Below are 19,445 nucleotides of genomic sequence, written 5' to 3'. Positions count from 1 at the left end.
TAGTTGCTCTTGCTGTGTTTTGGGTCATTGTCATGCTGGAAGACTCAGCCATGACCCATCTTCAATGATCCTACTGAAAAAAGGAGGTTGTTGGCCAAAATCTTGCGATCCATGACCCATACATCCTCCCTTCAATACAGTGAAGTCGTCCTATCTGATTTGCAGAAAAGCACCTGCAACACCCCAGGTAACCAGTTGTTGCAGTGATGTTGCCTTCCTTTCGGGGAGGGTGATATCATGCTCTGAGGTAATGGAATTCCCTTTATCAGGTAAGGCACTCACATGCAACATATTCCAAATCCAGACCAGGAGGGGGCGCCTAAGACCCGGATTCAGGGGAGCTTCCCTCAAATATGGATATATGTCCTGGTCTAGAGGAGGAGTTAGCGAGTCTGGGAGAGACACAGAAGGAGAAGGAAGTCTGAGAGAGCAGACAGAGAGGCCCAGCAGCCACGTGGGAGCTGCAGCCTCTGGAAGGAGAAAGACCCCAGAGACTGACCTTAGCAATGATGAACAACGTGTGGGATAGAGGAGAAACGGTTGGGGATAAGGGAATACTCTAATTTTACCCCATTAAGGCAAAATCAGGGACTGGTGGACTTTGATAAATTTACTGGTTACAGAGGTTGGGAATCAAGGCAAATTCAGACTTTAGATCAGTTAGTAGGAAATGGAACACTTAAAGGCTTTAAGGGTATGTGCACATGTTGCGGATTCCCTACGGATTTTGTGTGGAATTCGCCAGCGTTTTACACTTGCTCATTCCGCTTATGGAATAGGTGTAAAATGCTGCGGAATCTGCACAAAGAATTGACATGCCGCGGAAAAGAAACTGCTGCGTTTATGCGAAGAATTTTCAGCAGCATGTGCACTGGGGATTTTGTTTTCCATGGGTTTACATGGTACTGTACACAGCATGGAAAACTGTTGCGGATCCGCAGGGCCAAATCCGCAACGTGTGCACATACCCTAACAAACTACAAAAGAGTTTGGATTGCCTCACTGCCTCTTCTTTCGATACCTACAACTTAGGCATGCAGATCTAACTTAGTTTAGCGCTGCAGCATCGGTTATACTAAAAAAAATATTTACTAGACTCAATAGCAGCGGCAAAATACACGACCGGCTTAATTTCAAACATCTATCAGAAACTCTCTCACAGTCGCGCATGGGAGACCATCCCCTGACAGCTACATTAAAATAGGAAGCAGATGTGATGCTGATTACGGAAGTTTTGAATCCACAATGGCTGTAGGTCTTTCGCGAGCATTGTATCAAGCTCGCAAACTTATTGCACAACATTGGCTAGATGCTCAACCACTGGCAGTTAATGAGTTAATAAAAAGGCAAAACAATATTATTTGGTTGGAAATTTGACAACATCTGGGGATCCTGGATGAATGTTCCAGGCCTACCATCTGGAGTACTCCTGAGAGAACATATGGCAATTTCTGGCTTCATGAACACTTGTAGCATCATCAATCCGGGTTAAATGATATAAGTACGGCGAGTACACATGCAAACTACAGTAATTATGACAACTGAATGGCAGATATTCTAATGTATACAGATGATAAAAAAAATAATAGTATGAATACAGATTTATCTGGAGTGTTATCGGGGAGGGGGGTTGTATTAGTTTGAATGAAAAATAAAATCGAATCCTTGGAAGAAGATGACAACTTTATTGTATTTTATGTACAACAATAACATATAATGACACCATGTAACATTGAAAATATCTTTGTTCTACTGATGTCTCTTTCTAAAAACTTGTGTAATTTTCTTAATAGAATTATCTAATAAAAAAGTGTGTGTCTTATAGTCTAAGAAATATAGTAAGTTCTAAAGTAATGTCCCTCTCTCATTCAATTATACGTCTGTCTGTTATATGTTTTGTACAATTTGTCAGTAACGTATATAGTTTAGTATAGAGTATATAGTATAGAGTTATTTTTGATGGTCAACAAAATACTATTTTCCAGTAATTAATTTTTCACACTCTAGTTATGATAATGTCTTCTCCTCCTGTGTGAGATTTTGACTTCTCATTCCTCATGTTTAGTCCTGTTAAAGGGGGAACCTGTCACTCCCAAAATGGAAGGTGAGCTAAGCCCACCGGCATCAGGGGCTTATCTACAGCATTCTGTAATGCTGTAGATAAGCCCCCGATGTATCCTGAAAAATGAGAAAAAGAGGTTAGATTATTCTCACCCTGGGACGGTCCCACTGTTGTCTGGTCTGATGGGCCTCGCGGATCGGGGCCTCCCATCTTCTTACGATGACGTCCTCTTCTTGTCTTCATGCTGAGGCTCCGGCACAGGTGTACTTTGTCTGCCCTGTTGAAGGCAGAGCTAAGTACTGCAGTGCGCAGGCCCCGGGAAAGGTCAGAGAGGTCCGGCGCCTGCGCACTGCAGTACTTTGCTCTGCCCTCAACAGGGCAGACAAAGTACGCCTGCACCAGAGCCGCAGCGTGAAGACAAGAGTACGTCATCCTATGAAGATGGGAGGCCCCGGACCGGACCGTGACGCCCATCGGATCTTACCGCCCGCCCAGTTGAGTATAATCTAACCTCTTTTTCTCATCTTTCAGCATACATCGGGGGCTTATCTACAGCATTCCAGAATGCTGTAAATAAGCCCCTGATGCCGGTGGGTTTAGCTCACCTTCGATTTTGGGGGTGACAGGTTCCTTTTAAAATATAAACACTTCTATAAACCTCCCATGCTGGTGCGGTTCCAGCAGTGTCAGCACTTGCATTTCGGGGGCTCAGTTTTTATGTCATGTGAGCCCTGCATCCAATTAGTGGTGGCTTCAAGGGAATCTGTCACCCCAAAAATCGTATATGAGCTAAGGCCACCGGCATCAGGGGCTTATCTACAGCATTCTGTAATGTTGTACAAATGGGGATTCTTCAGAATTTCTTTTAGTCTTTGCCTGATGAAGAGACCTGTGTAGTCTCGATAGCTTGCAATTTGTTACCATCTTTTCAGTTAGCCATTAAAAGGTATCAACCACTGAGGACTCTCAATTCTAAATATTTTTCTATCTACTGGCTAACACGGTGCCAAGATATATTTCTTTCCTGTACATTATTAGTTTCACTCTATGATTAATGTATACATACATTTCCCATACATGATATATCTATGCACAACCTTTTTTCTCTATTGTACACTATTTCCTTATATAGTGGTCTTTTATAGTGACTATTATACTCATTTATTCATATTGCGCTTTGGGCTCCTCTTTATTTCTTTTTATTTCTTTATATCTACATGTGTACAGTAATTTTTTTTCCGTTTAGACTCTGGCAGCGGTTTTAGTTTAATCTTCGTCTGTGATACCGCAGCTTTACCTCCACAGCTTCTTTTCTTTGCCCCATTTCTGTCCCTTAATTCTCAATGCACATGCGCTACTTGGCTTTCCTCTGCTTGCGCTCTAATTACATACATGCCGTGCCCTTCTTCCGGTCATCGGCACCTCACTGACATCATAAATAGGCGACACTGCATTACACGCCGCACCTTACCGCTACGGCAGCTTTTCCCGATATCCACATAGCCTTAATAACAGGTAATACTTTATCTCTTCTGGGGATTTTCTATTTCACTTTATATCCATTTGGGATATTTATTCGCTTTTCATTTCACCTTATTTCGTACAGCCAAAATCCACCATTCCTGTCATACAGGTTATTATTTGTTTACCGTTTGCACGCGTGGGACCATGTGGGATTATTTATCTTTACTATATAAGACCTCTGACTTACACTTGTTGTATACGTTAGATTTACTATAGGTTATGGTATTTTTCATGTATAGTAATTGTCACTTTTTTATTTCACAGCTTCTTTCATTTATTTTGTCACAGGATGATGATGTTATTTTAGGTTCTTCATAACATGCACCATTATGGTCCTTGATGTACATATGTGCACACATATATGTGTGTTTATGGATGTATATTCATCTATTTCTTTAGCATCTATAGTGTTATGATCAGGCAGCCTTGGAACAACATGAAAAAACCTTCGCTGGAGTAGTGGTAACTATACAGACCGCTAACCATGAACTTATCACAGACACTAGATGTAGCCGTGGGGTGTGCCTATCCAGACCTAGACACCTCGACACAGCCGGAGGACTAATTATCCCTAAAGATGGAAAATAGGAAAACTGACTTGCCTCAGAGTAGACCCCCAAAGTATAGGCAGCCCCCCACAAATAATGACGGTGAATAGGAGAGGAAAAGTCACACGCAGGCGGAAAACAGATTTAGCAAAGGAGGCCACTTCTACCTAGATAGGGAAGTATAGTACAGGATACTGAGTGGTCAGCACAAAATCTACAAAATATCCACAGCAGAAAAATACAAAAACTCCACCACCCAACTAAAGGTGTGGAGAATATATCTGCAACTCCAGCGAATCCAACCAGACTGAGAAAACAACAGGACAGTCGAAGCTGGAACAAAATAGAAACTATGAACAGCACGAAAAAATAGACATACAGCCTGTGAGCCTAAGAAAAAGAATCAGACACTTATCTTTAGCTGAAATGGCAGCAGGCAGGAGAGGCCAGGCAGAGAACCATTACTGGCAATAGAACATTGACAACTGGCAGGGGCTAATGAGCCCTGCAAAGCTAAATACCCCAGTCAGCTTTGCAATTAGCAGATATACCCGTCCAATCCTGCAGTCCAGGCCCAACTGCATTACCATCTACAACCACCGGAGGGAGCCCAAAAGCAGAATTCACAACATATAGTCCGCTTCTGGTGTATGCCCTTAACATTGAGGCTGCCGTCACACTAGCAGTATTTGGTCAGTATTTTACATCAGTATTTGTAAGCCAAAACCAGGAGTGGAACAATTAGAGGAAAAGTATAATAGAAACATATGCACCACTTCTGCATTTATCACCCACTCCTGGTTTTGGCTTACAAATTCTGATGGAAAATACTGACCAAATACTGCTAGTGTGACGGCAGCCTGAGCCTTTTGATTGACCAGTTGATTTATTGATCTGGATGATTTTCTTATTCTGTGGTATTGTTTTGTAGATAAATACCTTGACAAAGGCTATTTTGCTGAACGTTGGTGTTACGTATGACTGGTCACTATTTAGATAAAGAATTTTTGGCATTCATTTCCAGCGGTCTTCGGAATAGTCTATTACATTCCCTTTCACTGTTCTCAACTTCAGACAAATTGAACAATAAGACGAAGTCAAAGAGAAGTTACAGCACTGGCTTCTTGTTCGTGTTCAATACATCTGAGGGTGGGGACAGTGAAGCTGGGGCTGATTGGGCACAGGGCTCGTGTGATGCAACAACCTTATATGAGCCCCAGGAATGCAAGTGACGATGGCACTTGAACAGCATCGGCATGAAAGGTGAATATGATTTTTTTATTTTAACAAGGCCAAACATGATGACAACTCCTTTAAGAAAATACCATTTCCGTTTAAAACATTTCCCACATTAAGAACATGAAAAAGGCTTCTCCCCTGTGTGGGTTCTCTGGTGGTGATCAAGATGCGCTTACTGGTTAATATATTTCCCACATTGCGAACCGGAAAAAGGTTTCTCACCTGTGTGAGTTCTCTGGTGTTTAACAAAATATGATTTCTGGTTAAAACACTTCCCACATTCCGAACAGGAAAAAGGCTTCTCCCCTGTGTGAGTTCTTTGGTGTATAACAAGATATGATTTCTGGTTAAAACATTTCCCACATTCTGAACAGGAAAAAGGCTTCTCCCCTGTGTGAGTTGTTTGGTGTATAACAAGATGTGATTTCTGGTTAAAACATTTCCCACATTCTGAACAGGAAAAAGGCTTCTCCCCTGTGTGAGTTCTTTGGTGCATAACAAGATTTGATTTCTTGTTAAAACATTTCCCACATTCTGAACAGGAAAAAGGCTTCTCCCCTGTGTGAGTTCTTTGGTGTATAACAAGATGTGATTTCTGGTTAAAACATTTCCGACATTCTGAACATGAAAAAGCCTTCTCCCCTGTGTGAATTCTCTGGTGCTTAAGCAAATTAGATTTCTGGTTAAAACATTTCCCACATTCTGAACAGGAAAAAGGCTTCTCCCCTCTGTGGGTTCTTTGGTGTATAACAAAACCTGATTTTTGGTTAAAACATTTCCCACATTTTGAACAAGAAAATCTGTTCTCTGCTATGTGAATTGTTTGATGTTTAAGAAAAGACTTTTCAAGGGGAAAGCTATTTCCATATTCGGAAGATGAAAAAGGCTTCTTTGATTTAAGAACAGTTCGTTTTTTAATGCTTATTTTGTGACTTTGAATTTCCTTAGTAGTTGGTAATGAATCAGAAGACAGGACCTGTTTCAAAAGATCAGATGACAGATCTTTGCTGTGAACGGATGATGGTACATCTGGCGTAATAACATTCACTTCAAATGTATCCTGTGTGATCTCAAGATCATCTGATTTAAAAATTGAAGATGTCAGCTGTCCCTCTGATCTCCTGGTACAGTAATCTAAAAATAAAACCAATTATTATTTTTCAATGAAATATCCTCAAATTTATTTATTTTTAATATTTCTGCTTAAACTATAATTAAAAATGGCAAGTTATGTAAAATATTTTAATTATTCACCAACAAAATCACAGTTCACAGTCTAACAGAAAACCTTATCGCATGAACCAGTGGAGCGTGGTGTTCAACTGTTTGTTCATTCTGCCTCTCAAATATGGAATAAAAACAGCCACCAAACAATGTTATGTAGACAAAATAATACCAATGAAAAGTTCTACTCATCTTACAAAAAACAAGCCTCCACTCAGGTCCATCATCTGTCAATGGAAAAACAGAAGTTTCTACATTATTAGTGGCTTAAAAAGCAACATGGCTTCTATAAACCAATCTAGCAAAATCCACTCTTCCAAAATTAAATCTCCCCCTCGCTTCTGAGCCTTGCAGTGTTCCGAAACCACATTTAGCATCCATGTATTTGGCAGTACTATAGCAAGAAGAACCCACTTAATTTATGGTGCGTGTGTCTTCTGGAGCACAATCTGGGCACTATGTGTGGGGTAATAAAATGGTATATTTTCAATTTTTACTCTCCAACATCCATTGCGCGCTAATTACCGGAAAGTGGCTGTGGAGTCAAAATTGTCACTACTCCTATAGATTAATTCACATAGGGTTATACTGTCAAAAATGGAGTCACTTGATGGGGATTTATACTGCTCTGGTTTTCTGACATTTTGTCATTTTAGGGCTTCTACAAATGTTGTGTCCCATCTTCTCTGGGATCAGCTCCAATGACGTCTGCTTATTCATTCTGTAGGCGGCGCTAGTAATGGAGGAGACATCAGAACCAGAAGCTCTGGGGGGGTGCAGACTGTTGAGCCACCAAGTTTAAGGTTCCTGCAACCTATGATATCATCCATTCCGGCAGGGGCACCATCCATTCTGGAAGTTTGAGTGTGCACGGTGTCCAGCTAGAGTAATCTGCACCTTACTTCAGCCAACTGGAAAGCACCGCGCTCTACTAAAGATTGAAGCATATTGCTGAAAGCTGCGAGATACAGGCTTTTTCTCCTCTGGTCCAGTCCTCTGTACTCAGCTCCCAGCTTGTGTATTTCTTTCCTGTTGTGATCCCGGCCTGTTTACTGACTAATCTTGTTTCTTTTGATTTTGTATTTTCTCTTCACTCACGCTTGTAGCCAGACTACCTGACTATTCTTCTTGCCATTTTATACTACTGAAAAGCAAGTATCAATGTGGCCCAAGCCTAGGGGTCTGTGTGTAAGTCCATATGTAAAGGGGTTAAAGAAGTTAAAGGATGATGGGCAAAACTGCGACTATATAACACACCTACTGAAATAATCAAGCTGAACAGTGTTTTGAAGTGTAAAAAAATGAGGATCTAATGGCAAAACCTCTTAGGGGTAATTAGAGTATGGGACTCAGTGGCTCTTAGAAAATATTGGCCTTTATGATAGCAATATAAACTATCACATTAATTTCAAATATACTTTTAAATAGCACTATTTATAAGGCTGTGTGTGAACGTTGCGTATTTGCTTGCAGAAATTTCTGCAAGGTTTCTGCATCTCTTGGCAGAAAAACACATCTTACAATACGCGCGGTTTTTATGCATTTTTGTGAATCCAAAGAGCTAAATAAAGATATATTAAAAAAATAGTTGTAGTTGTGATGTCATTTCCTTGTTCAACCTCTTCAGCCAGATACGCTTATTAATATTAACCCCTTCCCGACCTTTGACGCACCGTATGCGTCATGAAAACCTGTGCCAATCCGACCTATGACGCAGCATATGTGTCATGGTCGGATTGCGCTCCTGCAGGCCGGGTGAAAGGGTTAACTGTAATTTCACCCGACCTGCAGGCACAGGGAGAGTTGTACTTGAGCTCAGGGGCGGTGGCTTCGTCCCCCCCGTGGCTACGATCGCTCTGATTGGCTGTTGAAAGTGACGTTTCACTTTCAATCAGAGCGATAGTAATATTTCACCAATGAAAATTGGTGAAATATTACAATCCAGCCATGGCCGATGCTGCAATAGCATCAGCCATTGCTGGAGATCACAATCTGCCTCCCCCCACTGCCACCGATCTCCTTCCCCCCCTTCTGGTCATTAGCTGTCCTCCGCTCCCCTCCGTCCTCCTATCCGCTCCCCCTGCAGTCCGATCTCCCCCCCGCTGTCCGATCCCCCCCATCATACTTACCGACCTCCTGTGTCCCTCCCGCTGTCCGTCCGTCTGCTCCATGGGTGCCGCCATCTTGGAAAATGGCGGGCGCATGCGCAGTGCGTCCGCCGAATCTGTCGGCCGGCAGATTCGTTACAAGTACATTTTGATCGCTGCGATAGAACCTATCACAGCGATCAAAATAAAAAAAATAATAAATAACCCCCCCCCTTTATCACCCCTATAGGTAGGGACAAAAATAAAATAAAGAAAATATTTTTTTTCCCCACTAGGGTTAGGGCTAGGATTAGGCTGGGTTCACATTGCGTTAGTGTGACCCCTTTAATGGACTACGTTACACCGCGGCATAACGCGGTGTAACGTAGTCCGTTAACGCCGCCATTACTTCCTATGGCGGATGCATCGCTAGCGCACGCCCACAATGGGCGTGCGCCAGCGATGTGCCATCATTGAGTGACGTTTTCGAGATGCGGGCTGCAGCATTTCTGGGTCCGTCACTGCTAGCGTAGATGGAGCTAGCAGATGCTCCATCTGCGCTAGCGCAGTGCCAAAGTCGGCACTTGCGTTAGTGCAGTCCGTTTAACGGATTTGTTGAACGGACTGCACAACGCAAGTGTGAACCTAGCCTTAGGGTTAGGGCTAGAATTAGGCTATGTGCATATGGTGCGTATTTGGCTGCGGATCCGCAGCAGATTCGCCGCTACGGATTCGTAGCAGTTTTCCATCAGATTTACGGTACCACGTAAACCTATGGAAAACCAAATCCGCTGTGCCCATGGTGCGGAAAATACCACGCGGAAACGCTGTGTTGTATTTTCTGCAGCATGTCAATTCTTTGAGCGGATTCCGCAGCGTTTTACATCTGTTCCTCAATAGGAATCCGCAAGTGAAATCTGCACAAAAAACACTGGATATCCGCGGTAAATCCGCAGGTAAAACGCAGTGCCTTTTATCTGCGGATTTTTCAAAAATGGTGCGGAAAAATCTCACATGAATCCGCAACGTGGGCACATAGCCTTAGGGTTAGGGTTGGAATTAGGGCTAGGGTTGGAAATAGGGTTAAGATTAGACTGTGGTTAGGGTTATGGTTAGGGGTGTGTTAGGGGTGTGGTTAGGGTTGGGATTAGGGTTAGGATTAGGGTTGGGATTAGGGTTACGATTAGGGTTAGGGTTGGGATTAGGGTTGTGATTAGGGTTATGGCTACAGTTGGGATTAGGGTTAGGGGTGTGTTGGGGTTAGTGTTGAAGTTAGAATTGAGGGGTTTCCACTGTTTAGGCACATCAGGGGTCTCCAAACGCAACATGGCGCCACCATTGATTCCAGCCAATCTTGCATTCAAAAAATCAAATGGTGCTCCCTCCCTTCCGAGCCCTGACATTCGCCCAAACAGTGGTTTACCCGCACATATGGGGTACCAGCATACTCAGGACAAACTGGGCAACAATTATTGGGGTCCAATTTCTCCTGTTACGCTTGTGAAAATAAAAAATTGCTTGCTAAAACATCATTTTTGAGGAAACGGCTCTGCGTTGTAAACTTCTGTGAAGCACTTGGGGGTTCAAAGTGCTCACCTCATATCTAGATAAGTTCCCTGGGGGGTCTAGTTTCCAAAATGGGGTCACACGTAGGGGGTTTCTACTGTTTAGGCACATCAGGGGCTCTGCAAACCCAACGTGACGCCCACAGACCATTCCATCAAAGTCTGCATTTCAAAAGTCACTACTTCCCTTCTGAGCCCCGACATGTGCCCAAGCAGTGGTTTACCCCATATATGGGGTATCAGTGTACTCAGGACAAACTGGGCAACAACTATTGGGGTCCAATTTCTCCTGTTACCCTTGTGAAAATAAAAAACTGCTTGCTAAAACATATTTTTTGAGGAAAGAAAAATTATTTTTTATTTTCACGGCTCTGCGTTGTAAACTTCTGTGAATCACTTGGGGGTTCAAAGTGCTCACCACATAACTAGATAAGTTCCTTGGGGGGGTCTAGTTTCCAAAATGGGGTCATATGTGGGGGAGCTCCAATGTTTAGGCACACAGGGGCTCTCCAAACGCGACATGGTGTCCACTAACGATTGGAGCTAATTTTTCATTCAAAAAGTCAAATGGCGCTCCTTCCCTTCCGAGCCCTGCCGTGTGCCCAAACAGTGGTTTACACCCACATGTGAGGCATCAGTGTACTCAGAAGAAATTGCCCAATAAATTTTAGGATCTATCTTATCCTGTTGCCCATGTGAAAATGAAAAAATTGAGGCTAAAAGAAATTTTTTGTGAAAAAAAAGTACTTTTTCATTTTTACGGATCAATTTGTGAAGCACCTGGGGGTTCAAAGTGCTCACTATGCATCTAGATAAGCTCCTTGAGGGGTCTAGTTTCCAAAATGGGGTCATTTGTGGGGGAGCTCCAATATTTAGGCACACAGGGGCTCTCCAAACGCGACATGGTGTCCGCTAAAGATTGGAGCCAATTTTTCATTGAAAAAGTCAAATGGCGCTCCTTCCCTTCCGAGCCCTGTCGTGCACCCAAAGTGGTTCCCCCCCACATACGGGGTATCGGCGTACTCAGGACAAATTGTACAATAACGTTTGGGGTCCAGTTTCCCTTTTTACCTTTGGGAAAATAAAAATATAGTTGCTAAAACATCATTTTTGTGACTAAAAAGTTAAAATTCCTAGCAAAAAAAAAAATTTGTTTCCAAAATTGTGCTGATGTAAAGTAGACATGTGGGTAATGTTATTTATTAACTATTTTGTGTCACATAACTCTCTCGTTTAACTTTCGTCCGGCTGAGTAGGTACAATTGTAACTATTCCGTTTTAAAATTGCAATAACTTTTTTTTTTTTTTAAAGCCGTAGAGGGCTGAAATTTCGTGACATCTCTGCACTTTTGGTCCAGAATATATTGGCCAAATTTCAATAAAATATATATGAAGGTACAATTGTACCTCTGCAGCCTGTTAACGTTGTAAAATTATGCAGCCTGACAAAGGTTAACAGAGTAAAATTTAAAAATTGCGAAATTTTCAAAATTTTAGCCAAATTTCCATTTTTTTCACAAATAAACGCAAAAATTATCGACCTAAATTTACCACTAACATGAAGCCCAATATGTCACGAAAAAACAATCTCAGAACCGCTAGGATTCGTTGAAGCGTTCCTGAGTTATTACCTCATAAAGGTACACTGGTCAGAATTGCAAAAAAAACAGCCAGGTCATTAAGGTTAAAATAGGCTGGGTCATGAAGGGGTTAAATAAAGACACACACACCAGCCTATGTAGGAGCAGTAACTTAATTAACATACATATGCTGTAACAAAAAATCAATTATCAATTATTGCGTGAAATGTAATATCTGTTTATATTTCAAAATATTTAAAAAAATTGCCTGGGCTTTCGCATAATTTTCATAAACAGCAGAGGAAAAGCAGACAGCTGATATTAATATTCTGGCAAGGAGTTAATAGCCAAAGGTTCGCAGTCTACGAGTATTAATATCAGCTCACAGCTGTTTACTTAGCCTTTACTGGCTAGTTTACAGGGAAACCCCAGAAAAAAATTTACATGGGCTCCCCCTATAAAATCGAACCAGCAAAGGCTAGGAAGACAGCTGTGGGCTGATATTAATAGCCTGGGAAGAGGCCATGGATATTGGCATTCCCCCAGGCTAGAAACAACAACTCTCAGCCACCCCAGAAATGCTGCATCTTATAGATGCGCCAATTCTGGCACTTAGCCTCGCTCTTCCCACTTGCCTTGTAGCAGTGGCAAGTGGAGTTAACATTTGTGGGGTTGATGTCACCTTTGTATTATCAGGTGACATCAAGCCCACAGGTTGGTAATGGGGAGGCATCTATAAGACCTATAAGACACCTATCCATTACTAACCATAGTGATATTGTATAAAACAGACACCCAGAATAAAGTCCTTTATTTGAAATAATCACATAGACTCCTTTATTGAATCAAAATTTACCATACTTACTGAACGCCTACTCTCCAACTCCCTTGTCACCTGCAAACAAGCAAAAATAATAAACCAACATATAATACTATCCTGTCCACCGTAGTCCATTTAATGCCGTGTGTCCCACGGCGATGTCACGTGTAGAACAGTCACATCAGGAGATGTGACTGCTCTACCCGGCCTCCGGTGATACAGTGACAGGAGGTAATTATTCCCACAGTGTATCACTGCGCTGCCGTGAAACTTCACTGGAGTTCATCAGCTCCGATGCTCTCACTCACAGCACTACCACTGTGTGAGAACTTTCCCACGCAGCGATGCCTTAAGGGAGAGCATCGGAGCTGATCAGCTGATTAACTCCAGTGAACTCTCATGGCGGCTCAGTGATACACTGCGGGAGCGATTACCTCCTGTCAAAAGACGTAGCCAGATGGGAGTAGTAGTCCCATCAGATAACGCCTTGGTATACACGTCGCACGAGTAGACACACACGGACATATTCTCCACCCACACACAGAGACACACACATTCTCTGCCCACACACTCTTCCTCTTTCTGACATTTCCCTTTGACAATTTGCTGCGTTTTTGGCAGAAAATCTGCAAACCTTTTTACACCTGCGTTTTTGCTGCAGATTTCACTGACTCAATTGAAGTCCGTGAGTCAAAAGTGATGCAGAAACGCAAAAAGAATTGACATGCTGCAGCAAAGAAAACGCTGGAAATACGGATGGAAATTTACTGATAATGTGCACAACACTTCAGGACTGTCATTGAATTCCCTTGCTTTAGTATTCCATTGCGTTTTTGGAGCATTTATACACGTAAAAAAACACAGAGAAAACGCATTGTGTGCATACAGCATAATAGTGCAGATCTGACGTGTGATAAGGGAAAAGGGAATGGATACCTTTTTTTAACCCCTTAACGACCAGAGGTATTTTTGGTTTTGCATTTTCATTTTTTCCCAGAGCCATAACTATTTTTTTCCGTAAATATTGCCATGTGAGGGCTTGTTTTTTGTGTGGGTTTAGTTGTATTTTTGAGTGAGAGCTTAATTTTAACATATCGTGTACTGGAAAACGGAAACAAAATTCCACGTGCAGTGAAATTGCAAAAAAGTGCAATCCAACAGTTTATTGCTTACATTTTTACTATGTTCATTAAATACTAAAACTGACCAGACATTATGATTCTCCAGGTTATTATGAATTCATAGACACCAAACATGTCTAGGTTCTTTCTTATCTACGTGGAGAAAAAAAATTCCAAACTTTGTTAAAAAAAATAAATTGCGCCATTTTCTGATACCCGTAGATTCTCCATTTTTGGTGATCATGGGTTGGGTAAGGGCTGATTTTTTGCACATCGAGCGGACGTTTTTAATTATACCATTTTGGTGCAGATACGATCTTTTGATAGTCAGTTATTGCATTTTAATGCAATGTCGTGATGAGAAAAAAAACGTATTTCTGGCGTTTTTACTTTTTTTCTGGCTACGCTGTTTAGCGATCAGGTTAATTCTTTTTTAATATTGATATTATTTTAATTAGGGCAAACGGGGGGTGATTTGAACTTTTATACTTTTTTATATTTTTAAAAACTTTCTTTTTTTTTTTACTTTTGGCATGCTTCAATAGCCTCCATGGAAGACTAGAAGCTGCCATAACCCAATCGGCTCAGCTACATACAAGCAATGATCAGATCACCTGGATGTAGCAGAATTACTCACTTGATATGAGCGCTCACCACGTGGCGGCGCTCACAGCAAGCCGGCAGTGACAATCATAGAGGAATACAAGAGACCTCTGGTTGTCATGCAAACCCATTGGTGACCTGTGATCACGTGATGGGGGTAACCGATGGGCAGATTTCTGGCGCGATTGCCAGAAGCGCATGTTAAATGCTGCTGTCGGCGTTTGGCAGCAGCATTTAACGGGTTAATAGCTGAGGGTGGATCGCGAATCCACCCACGGCTGTTCCTTGCACATGTCAGCTGTTCAAATCAGCTGACATGTGCCAGGAAAAACGTGCACTCTCCGCCGGAGCCCACATCAAAGGGAAGGTGTCCAACACCGGCGTACATTTACGACCAATGCAGGAAAGGGGCTAAGGACTAACATGGAGTTACAGACTCAGATAACTGAGGTGGGGCGATCCAATTACAATCAAACTATCATACAGATGAACAGGTAAAAAAAAGACATAGAATAAAAAACTATGCTACATCCCCAACAGCAGCGTATGTATGAGGGGAGTGCTCAAACACTAAACCGGAGTTGCACCCATTTATGGTGGACCACTGGAGCCATTGTGAGTCCTGTTCAGAAGATTAGAGAAAGTATTAGCACCTCCATTTCAGGAGAGATTGTGCAGTAATCTGAATTCCTTAGGATTGAAAACATAATGTAATTTATGATGTGGAGTGAATCCATGAAACCAGGGCTCGAGCCAACACATCTCCTGAAGGTGTGAATAAATGTATATTACAGCCATCAGCCACGCACAGCTTAGAGATATATCATGGCACAGGTGTAATGTCTTTTAAGAAGTTTATCACAATCCTCCATGAAGTTATTCAGTTTTAAAAGAAATTGAAAATTCAGTATAAAGGGAAACTCTGTTGTTACAGTACAGAGATTCACACTTGGCCTCACTGTACATTCAATGTTGTTGATCATAAAAGTGAAATTTGGCCAGAAAGACTGGACCTGGTCTTGTAGGGACCATATGAGCACATTCAGCAGCACAGAAGGGAGAGAAGGTAGATTCATCTAATAAGATCTCAGGGTTCTAGGAAGCCAACAGCATCATTACCCTCCGCTTTCCCTTACAGGCCCATCATTATATTTTTCTTCAAGTTTTTCTAACTTGTCAGCACATTCTACGTACGCTGTCATTTGGCTTTGGAGTTTACAGATCTGGGCAGGTAACGGTCAGTGTCTCCTAATTTCAGGGTATAGGTTGGTCCTCCAGGCTATATGTTCTATAGAAAAGGGCTTTTAATGCCCAAAGTCATTTGAAGAGTTTTAGATGGATGAGAATGTTGTGGTCTAGAGGAAAACTGGTGATCACATGATTGCGATACAGCCAGACTACACCACTGATAAAGCAGCCACAGCCTGTGACTGAGAAGAATCTGTGACTTTTCTACTCACCTGGGTAGTCATATGTAGGAATCTCCTCTTTACACCGCTCATCACCCCTCACATATGTCTCTGTAGTATTAATATGGGTCAGATCTTCACTCTGAAACAAATATTGTAAAAGTCACAGACAGATGGAGAAGTCACATCTATGATCAGCTGTAATCCTACCATCTCCACCATTCTCATTACACAAATATAAACTGGACTACTTACCGGTAATTGTATTTTATGGAGTCCACGACAGCACCCACTGAGAGAGGAGATCCGCCACCAGGAACAGGAAACCTACAGATAAAAAGGAGCGGTCCCCCTCGCCTCCTCAGTTAGATTACAGAGTACAAGAGAAACCGCCAAGAAAACATTAGAACATCTTCATAAAAACCACACGATGTGTATAAACATATACCTCAATATATACTACCATCACCCGGAGTGAATTACATACACATCTCTAGTATGTGCTACTAACGGAGGGAAGTGAGTGGGTGCTGTCGTGGACTCCATAAAATACAATTACCGGTAAGTAATCTGTTTTTTTATTCTCGCCACGACAGCACCCACTGAGAGACTTTCAGAGAACCATCATCTGGGAGGGACCACCGCATTGAGGACAGATCTCCTGAAAAACAAGTCCGAAGATGATGACAAATCGAGTCTCTAGTGGTTGTAAAAGGTAGATGGTGAAGACCATGTTGCAGCATTACATATCAGATCAATTGAGACGTCCGCCTTCTCAGCCCAAGAGTATGTCATAGCCCGTGACGAATGTGCCCTTATTCCATCCGGAGGACCTTCACCCTTTGCTGAGTAGGCCAGACAGATTGTATCTCTGATCCAATGTGATAAAGTGATCCTTGTGACTCCAAAACCCTTCCTGTGGCCCTGAAAAGACACAAACAGGGCCCTACTCTGCCTCCAGGGATGAGGTCTGTCTATATAATGTAGGAACGCTCTCCTCACATATAAGGTGTGGAATCTCTTGGTCCAGGTGATGGGGAGGGATCTCTTGGTTCAGGGGTTGGAGGCAGGAAGTTTCAGGAAGATGGGTTTGGTGTATCCTACTTTAGAGCTGATACATAAAGTCTGGGAGGCAATTAGATTAGGGGTTTGGAGCTCTTGACAAATTTTTCCCCCATATGGCAAAACGAGACTCTACCGGAATTTTTTAAAATGGGAGAATTTAAAAATTGGATGAGAATGGGAATACAGTACATGGTTCAGATGCAGGACGTGCAGGGACTGGTGCCCTTTGGAAGGTTGCAGGAGGATTATGGTCTACCGGAGGTCTGCAGATTTCAATATGGGCAGTTTCGGCATGCTTATGTTACGCAGAGCAAGACGATGAATATGAAGATTCACAAGGATATATTGATTGATTATGTCTGCGCAGAGGGGGGAACAAAAGGAGTAGTGTCGGGAATTTATAAGGATCTAATGCATGCTTTTTTAAATAATTATCCTATTAGAGCACAGGGGAAATGGGAGGAGGAATTGGGTAGAATAGAGGAAGATAAATGGGAAGTGATTATGGAATATATACCCCAACTATCACTGAGTGAACCGGGCAGACTCTCGCAGATATATGCACTCCATAGAGTATATAGGCTCCGTCGCCGCAAGGTAAATCACAGGGCCCTATGCATAGGGTGCAGAGATTTCGGATGTGTGCAATGAACACATCCGGAATCACCGCGCGTTCAGAAAAGGGCGGCACTTTGGATGGAGAGGGTTTTCTGCTCCGTCCAAAGCGCCGTAAATCCAGACAGTGGACACGCACCCTAAGAGAGGTCATGACAAAGGAATCCGGGGGGATACGAAGAAAATCTAGCTTCAACCCTGATGTTACTAAGCCCAGGGTCCAGTTAGTAGAAGTGATCTCCCGCCATCTGTGGCAAAAGAATTTTAACCTGCCGGCCACAGGAGGGTCAGGGTCAATGGAATTTATTACTCTTCTTGGAAGAAAATCCGCTAAAAAGGGCACCTTTTTGTTTGGTCTCCTTTGTATCCCAGAGATCTCGGTTTTCATAAGGCCTCCTCCTACCGAATGGTCCCTTTCTGAAGGCCCTCCTGTAGGACAGAACAGACTGGTTAGGGAACCCCTTCTTTCTTTCTCCCACCTTGGTGAGGATCTCATAGAGCACGCTGCCAAACAGGAACTCACCCTGGCATGGAATTGTGCACAATTTAGACTTTGATTGCACATCCCCCTTCCAGCCCTTCAGCCATAGGGCACGACAAGCAGAATTAACAAGACCAGCTGACCTTGCCACCAGGCGTAGGGAGTCCACAGAAGCATCAGCTAGATATGCTGTAGTTCCCCTGATCAATGGAATAGAGGTAAAAAGCCTCTCTCTAGACAATCCTTTCTTGATCTGGTCCACCCAAACAAGCACTGACCTTGCTGTACATGTGCGGGATATAGCCGGTCTAAAGGCTCTGGTGCAGGACTCCCATGATCTTTTAAGTAATGTCTCTGCTTTGCAGCCTAGAGGGTCAGATAAGACTCCAGAATCTTCTACAGGCAGCACAGAATGCCTAGAAATCGAGGCCACTGCAGAGTCCACCTTGGACCAAGCTGTCAGGTCATCAACTTCAAAGGGACAAAGGGATACATCTTCCTGGAAGATGAAGAGAGGAACCCTCGCGCTGTCCCTGCTTGCTCCATTCCTTCCTGACCAAATCCTTCACCGCACTAAAAACTGGGAAAGCACGTCTCTTTTTCTACGAGAGACCTGCAAGCATAATTTCCTGCGTAGATGTAGCCTCTGTCGCCTCTAAAAGCCCCATGGTATTTCTAACTGATTTCACCAGGTTATCCATACTCTTTATGGGAAAACAAGATAACCCTTCTTCACCAGATGATGATGAATCAGAAGCACCAGAGGATCCAGTCTGGTCACTACCGGAAGCAGAACTGGAGACAGGGGTAACTCCATAGAGCAGACAGAGCACACACGAGGAAGCTGGGTTGAGCCTAGAGTGTATGGGCTCCTTCCAGGTCCTGACTGCGGCCCATACAGTGTAGCTGGCTCAGTACTGAAGATGCTAGAGTGTATGGGCTCCTTCCAGGTATATATTCTTGAAGATAGCAGACTTTATGGGCTGCTGCCTGGCCCTGACTGCAGCCCATACATGACACTAGAATGTATGTGCTCCTTCAAGGTATAAATTATTATTATTATTGTAGATATAGACTGTACGGGCTCCTGTCAGGTGTATATTATTGTAGATACAGACTGTACGGGCTCCTGTCAGGTATATATTATTGTAGATATAGACTGTACGGACTCCTGTCAGGTGTATAGTATTGTAGATACAGACTGTACGGGCTCCTGTCAGGTATATATTGTAGATACAGACTGTACGGGCTCCTGTCAGGTATATATTATTGTAGATATAGACTGTACGGACTCCTGTCAGGTGTATAGTATTGTAGATATAGACTGTACGGGCTCCTGTCAGGTGTATATTGTAGATATAGACTGTATGGGCTCCTGTCAGGTATATATTATTGTAGATACAGACTGTACAGCAGCAGTGGTGCCCCCCCAAAAGCAAACCACGGGGGTCCCCCACAACAGCCAGCAGCAGCGGTGCCCCCCCAAAAGCCACCCATGTGGG

At 42.9% G+C, this 19,445-nt stretch overlaps 1 protein-coding gene across 1 annotated transcript; it reads right to left on the bottom strand.

Annotated features, from left to right (window-relative positions):
• Nucleotides 1–5,256: 5,256 nt before the first annotated feature.
• LOC138666419 (zinc finger protein OZF-like) lies at nucleotides 5,257–16,004 on the bottom strand. The gene is made up of 3 exons (XM_069754642.1): nucleotides 15,993–16,004; nucleotides 15,834–15,924; nucleotides 5,257–6,507 (listed from the first exon to the last, which is right to left on the bottom strand). Exons 1-3 carry the CDS (start codon nucleotides 16,002–16,004, stop codon nucleotides 5,546–5,548), a joined length of 1,065 nt encoding a protein of 354 aa, XP_069610743.1. The 3' UTR covers nucleotides 5,257–5,545.
• Between the last annotated feature and the right edge of the window lie 3,441 nt (nucleotides 16,005–19,445).

This window comes from Ranitomeya imitator, chromosome 2, assembly GCF_032444005.1.
Source record: "Ranitomeya imitator isolate aRanImi1 chromosome 2, aRanImi1.pri, whole genome shotgun sequence".
Taxonomy (NCBI): Eukaryota; Metazoa; Chordata; class Amphibia; order Anura; family Dendrobatidae; genus Ranitomeya; species Ranitomeya imitator.
The sequence above is the reverse complement of the archived record's forward strand: the minus strand, read 5'-3'. Positions and strand labels throughout refer to the sequence as shown.

What these genes read in the sequence shown, in the direction of transcription:
- LOC138666419 (XM_069754642.1), bottom strand. An exon ending in TCCTACATATGACTACCCAG is followed by an intron (nt 6,508 to 15,833) that starts GTGAGTAGAAAA and finishes TTTTATTTTTAG; the next exon opens with ATTACTGTACCAGGAGATCA.